The 9,525-nt window shown below is 44.6% G+C and overlaps 1 protein-coding gene across 1 annotated transcript; it reads right to left on the reverse strand.

Annotated features, from left to right (window-relative positions):
* Positions 1-7,943: 7,943 nt before the first annotated feature.
* LOC142256912 (ferritin heavy chain B-like) lies at positions 7,944-9,186 on the reverse strand. The gene is made up of 3 exons (XM_075328900.1): positions 8,986-9,186; positions 8,698-8,823; positions 7,944-8,269 (listed from the first exon to the last, which is right to left on the reverse strand). Exons 1-3 carry the CDS (start codon positions 9,169-9,171, stop codon positions 8,114-8,116), a joined length of 468 nt encoding a protein of 155 aa, XP_075185015.1. The 5' UTR covers positions 9,172-9,186; the 3' UTR covers positions 7,944-8,113.
* Positions 9,187-9,525: the final 339 nt, after the last annotated feature.

The raw sequence follows: 9,525 nt of genomic DNA on the forward strand, positions 1-9,525 counted from the left end.
ACCCTGCCACCATCAGTGAGTAAAATCCCTGAAAGACATCCTGCTTGTGCGTGTGAGTCATTCTGCGACTTGTAGTTCCACACACCTACCCGGGACCCTGGGGCATGCCTCACTCTCAGGAGGCTATTACAACTGACTGCACCTACCATCAGCCCCAGGCACCCCTAACCTGCAGTGGCGGTCCCCATTGACCGCAATTCTGAGAGTGGCGTCACGACAATCAAAATAGAAGATTTCCTACCTGTGACAAGATCCAGCCGAGTGGAGTCCCTGAAGGTAATGCACCGCTGCACCGACACCGAGCCTCGGGGCCCCACAGAAGGAGGAAGAGAAAATATATATCCTGCTGGGGGAAGAAGAGAGCGCAGTGGAGATAGCAGCGCGGTATGTGAGCGAATGTCATAGACTTCCAGAAAGAGAACTATGATAAGTCATGGACTTCCATAGCCCCCCATCCCAGATGTGGCCCCCCCAATCCCCATCCTGGATATGCCCCATCCACCGTTACTACAGTCCCCACCCTGGATATGCCCCATCATAAGCCATGGACTTCCATAGCCCCCACCCTAGAAGTGCCCCCACAGTCCCCACCCTGGATGTGCCCCATCCATCCTTCCTACAGTCCCCACCCACCATCCCCATAGCCCCAGTCCCTAATGTACACTTGCTTTGGCAAAACTAATTTGTATTTGGTCCTGCCAATAAAGCTTATTTGATTTGATTTGATTTGATAGATAGATAGATAGATAGATGGATAGATAGAGGGATAGATAGATAGATAATGGATAGATAGATAGAGGGATAGATAGATAGATATAGATAATGGATAGATAGAGGGATAGATGAGGGATAGATAGATAGATAGATAGATAGATAGATAGATAGATAGATAGATAGATAGATGAGGGATAGATATAGATAATGGATAGATAGATAATGGATAGATAGATAGAGGGATAGATAGATAGATAGAGGGATAGATAGAGGGATAGATAGATATAGATAGATAGATAGATAGATAGATGGATAGATAGATAATGGATAGATAGATAATGGATAGATAGATGAGGGATAGATAGATAGATAGAGGGATAGATAGATAATGGATAGATAGATGAGGGATAGATATAGATAGATAGATAATGGATAGATAGATAGATAGATAATGGATAGATAGATAATGGATAGATAGATAATGGATAGATAGATGAGGGATAGATAGATGAGGGATAGATATAGATAGATAGATAATGGATAGATAGATAATGGATAGATAGATAATGGATAGATAGATAATGGATAGATAGATAGATAATGGATAGATAGATAATGGATAGATAGATAATGGATAGATAGATAATGGATAGATAGATAATGGATAGATAGATGAGGGATAGATATAGATAATGGATAGATAGATATATAGAACAGATAAAATAGATAGAGAGATATAAAGAAAGAAAATAAGAAAACATAAAATAGACAAAAACAAAGAATAGATAGAAGAGCTCAATAGATATAGATAGCTAACTTGGCCAGCTGTTGTACAGCATTTTTATTTTTGAAATAAAAAAAAAATGACATGAGGTCCCCTTCATTTTACTAAAACCAGCCAAGGTACAGCAGACAACGAGGGTTGATATTCTTATGGTGGGAAGGACCATGGTTTTTGGCCCTTTCCAGCCTAACAATAGCAGCCCGCAGCTGCGGCAGAAATGGCGTATCCATTAGATGCGCCAATTCAGTTGCTGGACTCTGCTCTTCCCATTGCCTTGGTGCGGTGACAAACGGGGTAATATTTGTGGGGTTGATGCCTGGTATTAGTAACGGCTGGCGTCTAGCAGACACCCCCATTACTAATACAGTAGTTGAAAGGAGAATTAAAAAGTGTATTTGAACATAAAAAAAAAATACGACTCCAGCCCTCGTTCACCAATTTATTTGTTTTTTATAAATAAAAAAAAATGTAAAAGGTTTCACCATAATACATGGTGAGGTCCCACGGCATTCCTTAAAAGTGAATCTGAAAATATATAAAGACAGAAAATTATTCAATAAATAAAGACAAGAGACACCCTCTTATCCAATTTATTTCCTTGTTAAAGCCCTAATCCTGGTCCGCCGTAAACCAACTGTGGGGCCCACGTCGATCCCATACTGCTGGCACATTCAATGGAGAACAGAACATTCCCCATTGATTGTGAGACCAGCCCCTGCAGACACACACACACACACACTGCTGTGTATGCTTCCCTGCTGTCACCTGGACCTCATAAGGTCAGCCCAGGTCACTGCAGGGGCACCCTCAGCAGTGTGTGTGGCCTCATCAGGAGGTCATCACTGCTGTATATGCTTACCCGTGGTCATCTGGACCTCATTTGGTGAGCTCAGGTCACCGCAGGGGTGCCCTCAGCATTGTGTGTGTGCGGGCGCGGCAGTGACATCACAGGTTAATTGGAGTTCACAATGTACTCGGATGACCATCTGACGACACCCCTGTGACATCCGTACTACCGCAGATGTCGCGGCAGTAACATCACGGGTTCATCTGAGTTCCCAATGAACTCTGATGAACCTGTGAAGTCACTGTCGCTACAACCATGGTAGCGCAGATGTCACGGGGGTGTTGTCAGGATGTCATCCGAGTTCCTTGGATACTCCGATGACCTCCTGATGTCACTGCATGCACACACTGCTGGGTACTCACCTGTCCCCGGCAATGCTGTCTATGGCAATGCTGTCCCTGGCATTACTGCTGGTTCCATGTTTTCGGTGCAGTGCATATGCAATGAGCATAATGATCGGGGGTCAGAAGCAAGTGACAGCAGCGCCAAAGATTGGCGCACTTGGGAAGGTGAGTATAGAAAATAATTTTATTTAAAAGACACTTGTTTTCTCTGGTATGTGTCACACGGATCACATCTTTGTGCAATCCGTGGACATGTCTGTGTTTGCGTGCGGAGCCACACGGTCCGTGTGAAAACACGGATGTGTGAGTAACACCACAGAATAACATGGGTACATGTGGCATCCGTGTTAAAAATGGATGTCACATGTACCTGAAACACGGACGTCTGAAAGGGGCCTTAGGGCTTATTTAGACATCCATTTCTCACATACATGTTCTACCTGTGATTTTCACGCATAGAAAGCATTACACTCTACGAGGCTGTTCATATAATGGAGACCTGTCCGCTTTAGATCAGGAGCACACAGTAGAGCAGAGCGAGGGGCCTGCAGCACTGAGGAGGAGCAGGGTGCTGCCGGGAAATGTAGTGTTAATAACAAAAGTTTGGACACACCTCATCTCTAGAACAACTGTTAAGAGGAGCCTTTGTGCAGCAGATCTTCATGGTAAAATAGCTGCTAGGAAGCCACTGCTAAGGACAGGCAACAAGCAGAAGAGACTTGTTTGGGCTAAAGAACACAAGGAATGGACATTAGACCAGTGGAAATCTGTGCTTTGGTCTGATGAGTCCAAATTTGAGATCTTTGGATCCAACCACCCTGTCTTTGTAGAAAAGGTGAACAGATGGACTCTACATGCCTGGTTCCCACTGTGAAGCATGGAGGAGGAGGTGTGATGGTGTGGGGGGGGGGCTTTGCTGGTGACTCTGTTGGGGATTTATTCAAAATTGAAGGCATACAGAATCAGCATGGCTACCACAGCATCTTGCAGCGGCGTGCTATTCCATCCGGTTTGCGTTTAGTTGGACCATCATTTATTTTTCAACAGGACAATGACCCCAAACACACCTCCAGGCTGTGTAAGGGCTATGTGACTAAGAAGGAGAGTGATAGGATGCTATGCCAGATGACTTGGCCTCCACAGTCCAGGCCCCCCTGTGTGCTTCTCCTCCCCGGGTGCGCCCTCGGATGCTCATTTCCCCTCCCCAAACCCCCTCTGATCCACTGACCCGGTCTCCATTCCAGCACATGGCTAATTTGCATGCTCCGCCCCTTCAAATGCAAATTATCCATCTATAGTAGCCGAAGCGACACTGCTGGGCCCCTCTGCTGCGGCTGTGAATAGGGTCCGGTGAAGAGGGGGCCTGGCCGGCCCAGGGCTTAATAAAGCAAAATAATTATCCCAGGCTCGGCCAGGCCCCCCTCTTCACCGGGCTCCATACACCAGTCATGGTTGTAATGCCCTAATTTAATCACCAGCTCTTCCTCCATCACTCCTGTTGATTGTTGACAGGATGGAACAATTGCTTCATGACTAAGGATGAAAGTTCCCATGGATGTTCAGGTCTGCCGAATTCAGATGCACTTTAGTCCAAAATTTGGTCCAGCTACCTGAACTTAACCCAGACCAGAACTTCATATCAGTCAATAGAGACCCAAATTTAGGTGCTGTAAAGTCGTCATCGTAAGGGTTAGGGGTCTTCTAAAGGAAGAAAATCGGAGTAAGAGCAGAACGGCCAAACATACCGTGTTTCCCTGAAGATAATATGGTCATCATACTGCTGTAATGGCCCAATGTTTAAACAAAATGAATATTCACTGCTTCCCCCGCCCACCCTCTGTGCCAGTGTCTGTGATTGGTTGCAGTAATTCTGCTGTATTGTAGTGTAAAAATAAATTAAAAAAAAAATGAAAGTAAAGATTATATGGGATCCTCCCTATTTTGCTAACCAAGGTAAAGCAGCAGCTGTGGGCTGATATCAACCTGGGAAGGGGCCAATATCCATGGGTCTTCTCATTCTGATAATACCAGCCTCCAGTTATCAGCTTTATCTGGGTTGGTTATCAAAAAATAGAGGGGATTCCACATCTTAAATCACTGAAAAAGAAACTTTTGGGTTCTCCCTATTTTTGATAATCAGCCAAAGTAAAGCAGACAGCTGGGGACTGATATCAGGGTGGGAGGGGCTGTAGATATTTGGCCTTTCCTAACCTAAATATAGCAGCCTGCAGCCGCCCTAGAAGTGGCATATCCATCAGATATTTGATTGCCCTGGTGCTGATAACCCCAAAACCATTACCCCAATTGCCATCACACCAGGGCAACCTGGAAGAGTCTGGCTAAGCTCCAGAATCAGGGCATCTACCACATGTGGAGCGGATGCTATATTTAGGCTGGGAAGGGCCAAATATTCATGGCCCTTCCCACCCTGATAACACCCACGCCCAGCTGTCTGCTTTATCTTGGCTGGTTATCAAAAAAAGGGCACACCTCCAATCTGTATCTTAAAATTATTTAAAAGTCATGGTAGTGGACAACCCCTTTAATTCAGTGTACTTTGTATACCCGCAGGCTCTTTGCGTATGTTACATATATTCACCTAGGACACGGTTTGCCTTTGTGATACATCTGAGGTTGTGAAAGCTTCTATTGTGTAAACTACATTTACAACGTAAACTTTGCCCGAAACCGGAGTTAGCAGTTATATAATACCGAACAATGCAGAGTTCACATATCTGTAAGAACAGCACATTCTAATGTCAGAACCTCACGATTAGGTCTCATTAAAGGGAATGTCTCGCGGTTTTATATTTTTGTAATCGTGATTATGAAATCCAATATTTTTAATACAAAATTAAAATCACTGCTTATTTAGTTTTTAATTCTAGTTTTACTGAAGCACTGGGGGCGGCCATCTTGGATTTGGTGTTTGTAACGACAGTTACTCACCTCCTTTATGGCAGCCCCCTGGCCATAGAAGACAGTGGTTGGATTCCGACCCCATTTAGTAACGTTAGAGTAGGCGTCTGCTGTGAAAGGAATGCGCCCGCTGGGCTGTACAGATCACAGCAGAGGGAGATCAGCGCCATCATTGGGGAGCACACAGCGTGTGCACTTTCCCCCTGTCACCCGCCAGGATGGATGCCGTGAGTACCGGCGCCGGGCAACGGTGATTGCACCATTACGGATCCTGGCGCGCTGCTCCCCCACTCTGCCGTTTACCCCTATCCCCCCCCCTGCACTCTGCCGCGACCACCCCCTCTCCGCATGCGTTCACCTCGGGACTCTGCTGCTCGTACTGTGATGTCTGACAGGACAGGCTGCCGGGGGCGCAGGTGTGAGGTGAGCGCATGCGGCATTGGGAAATAGTCAGTAGGCAGTGTGAGGTATTGGGAAACTGTAGGCAGTGTGGGGGGCATTGGGAAACAGTGTGGCGCAGGATAGAGTGGAGCACTATGCAGCTGGCCTTAGTGACACTTTAGACATATCAGGATCACTGTGGTCAACAAAATGGCTCTGCACTGTGATCCTAAACTTCATTCTCTGTTATCCTGTTGGAAACACCCAGATTGGGAGGTGGAGGTGACATCACACACACAGGGGAGCAGACTCCGCCCACTTTTACTGCAGCCGTAATGTGAGATATTTCTATATTTGGATTTCAGATGCTCCCCTAGTGTTTAAGAGTGGAATATATCAAACTTTAAGGTTTTTTTTATATTTCTCAATTAAAAACAACACATTTTATTTAAAACATTACATTTTTTCAGTTATTGAATTTATTTATTTTTTTTTACACCTTCCCTTTAAGGCCACATTCACACCAGGAGGTATTGGTGAGTTTTGGCTGTACCAACAAAACTCAGCATCTTACACTTCCAGCAAAGAGGATGGGATTATAGAAATCTCCTGCCGCTGTGCTTCTTTATTACTTAGGGTAACCTGTCTTGAGTTTCGGGTTTCAAATCTGCAGTATGTCACTTTCTCTTGGGGGTACGAGGAGTTTAAAGTGCGGCTTTAAAGGGAAGGTGTCGGTTTTTTTATTTTTGTATTAAAAATAATTATGAAATAAAGTATTAATACAAAATTAAAACCACCGCTTTAGTTTTTATTTAATTCTTATTTTACTGAAGGCACTGGTACGGGCCGCCTCCTACCCTCCCCCTTCCCCCCCCCCCCGCCGTTACTGTCTCCAATGACACCCCCTCCCTCCGCTCTACCCAACCCCTGCTACTGCCCCTCCCCCCGCCATTACCGTCTCCAGTGACACTCCCTCCCTCCGCTCTACCCAACCCCTGCTACTGCCCCTCACCCCGCCATTACCGTCTCCAGTGACACTCCCTACCTCCGCTCTACCCAGCCCTGCGCGTGCCTCTGCATGTGAGTACCGCCGCTGCTACCGTCTCCAAAAACACTCCCCGCTCAACCCCCCCCTTCCTCCTGCCACCTGTCGGCCTTTGCGTGAACCCGGTGATACTGTATGCAGGGCTGTGTATCTAATCCTATCCAATGTGATACTCCTGTCCTTGGGGACACTTTAGACATTTGTGGTCACTAACAAAATGGCTCCACACTGTCCCTACATTTCATCTTCCTTATCTTTTGTAAACACCCAGATTGGGAGGCGACATCACACAGGAGAGCAGATTCTGCTCACTTTACTGCAGCTGTAATCCAGCTATTTCTACAGTGGGATTTCTGTAGGATTTCAGGCAGCTGCTCCCCCTAGTGTTTAACAGTGGAAAATAGCTTTAAATTTTTTTATATTTTGCACAATTAAAAATAAATATTTAAACAAAACATTAATACTTTACACTTTTTCAGTTATTGAATTATTTTTTTTACGACACCTTCCCTTTAAAAGACTTAAGCTGGAATCACACTTGCGAGCGTAAATCAGTCCGATTCTCATGCTAGAAAGTAGGACAAATTATAAAAATTACAGTTTGGAATTTTTAGTGCTGAAGTGCACATTTAGTGGTGGCTTTGTTTTTTATGCACATAAGTAGTCTGGGGCAAGGTGAAACCCAGATGACAGATTCCCCTTAACTGCGTATACAAATTCCTTGTAGGAACAGCTAATTTGTACATCAGCTCTGCCCTTCAGGTTGATAATGAATGAGGGCATCATGCACATTGATCGCTACAAACTGACTGTTAATTGTGAGTGAAACCTGGGTTGCAGCCATAGCACTAATGTAGCAAAAAAATGTTTATTTTTTTATACATCTGTAAAAAGTCACAATGCAACACATTTATAATGCAATAAGACTTTATTGGAAAGCTTGCCGACAAGCACAGTCACAGCCGCTCAGGTAACAGATCACACAAGGTTTAAAGATGCCCAAAACACACGTCAGGGGCAATTATTCCAGGTAGACAAGGAGATGCAGACTGGACCGGTGGCATCCAGGAGGAGACCTCTTAGCTGCTCTCTCCCAGGGTGTGCTTGTCAAACAGGTACTCGCCCATGCCGTTCTGGGGTACCCCAAGGCGCTTCAGGTTGGTGATGTAGTCTCCAAGCTGCTTAATAGCCTTCACCTGTTCCTCCAGGTATTCAGATTCCAAGAAGTCACAGAGCTGGAAGAGAAGGGGGCATTATTGATATGCAGGAATTACTAGCCTCAGTAAATGCAAAAAAAAAAAAAAAAAAAAAAAAAAAAAAAAAAAAGTATCTGTCTGGGATATTGTAGCCAAGATCAATTCATTTCAGTAGGGCCCAACTAGAATACCAAGGTGATACAGTACCAATTGAGAATTAAACCAGCCATGCATTCCAAGTACTGTACTATCCCTTTAAGACATATGGGGAAGTTTACTAGAAGATTAATAGAATTCTAAGAATGTAATAGCAAATATTAATGTGTCAGACATGTTGGAGCATGCACTGAATAACCCAAGAGTTAAACAAACTAGGGGTGGAGGAGGAACACAACCACACCCCAAACCATGTATTAGTGGCACTGTTGACTTCCTAACAAAAAAAGAAAAAAACATTGAACACTTACATGAGGGTCAACTTTGTCAGTGGCCACTTTGTGAAGATCCAGGAGGGCCTGGTTCACGGTCTTCTCCAGCTCCAGGGCAGCCTGCATGGCCTCCAGGGTGTTGACCCACTCATCCCGGTCAGGTTTCTAAGAAAGAAATGGTTTTTAAATCACTTTGAAATACTTGGGAGCACAAGAAAACTCAAAACTATGGTTCCTTTCATGGCAAATAGACGAGAGTGTAATTCCAGTTAGTGCAACTTTACTTTTTACATAAAGGATGGGTGACGAACACTACAGAAGTCTCACCTTAATGTCCTGGAGGACCACACGACCCCCACGCTTGTTTTGATACTTCAGGAACTTCTCAGCGTGCTCCCTCTCTTCATGGCTCTGCTCCTTGAAGAACTTTGCCACGTGGTGAAGGGCGACATCATCTCGGTCAAAGTAGAAGGACTGAAAAGAGAAAAATGTCAGTGTTATGCAACATTCCATTGTACTGCCTAGTCTGTAGAGATAAGGGATGAAACCATGTATCATTATTGCTTTGGAAGAGGGCATCTTATCTAGCAGGTGTATAAGGAAATATTGTATGTAGTAAAGGACTAATGTGCAAAAGCCTAGTGGGCTGTGAGTATTGTGCAGCAAACCCAACAGATACCTCCAAAAATGAAGGTCAGGAATGAAGAACCAACAATTACTGTTTACAAAATAGTTACTTTCTTTGTATAAACTGTAAACAAGGTGTGAGATGAGGCTCAGGAGCTCTCTCCATCCCATGAAGTCAATGTATGCACAAAACAGGTTTATATGTAGCTGTGTAGAATACATGGTGTGTACAGAGGGACA

This window comes from Anomaloglossus baeobatrachus, chromosome 11 (genome assembly GCF_048569485.1).
Source record: "Anomaloglossus baeobatrachus isolate aAnoBae1 chromosome 11, aAnoBae1.hap1, whole genome shotgun sequence".
NCBI lineage: Eukaryota > Metazoa > Chordata > Amphibia > Anura > Aromobatidae > Anomaloglossus > Anomaloglossus baeobatrachus.

Bases quoted from the DNA above. Each gene is read 5' to 3' on its own strand.
- LOC142256912 (XM_075328900.1), bottom strand. From the start codon at position 9,171: ATGGAATGTTGCATAACACTGACATTTTTCTCTTTTCAGTCCTTCTAC. The intron at 8,824-8,985 runs GTGAGACTTCTG...TTTCTTTCTTAG, and splicing joins TGGTCCTCCAGGACATTAAG to AAACCTGACCGGGATGAGTG. The intron at 8,270-8,697 runs GTAAGTGTTCAA...CTTCTCTTCCAG, and splicing joins CTGACAAAGTTGACCCTCAT to CTCTGTGACTTCTTGGAATC.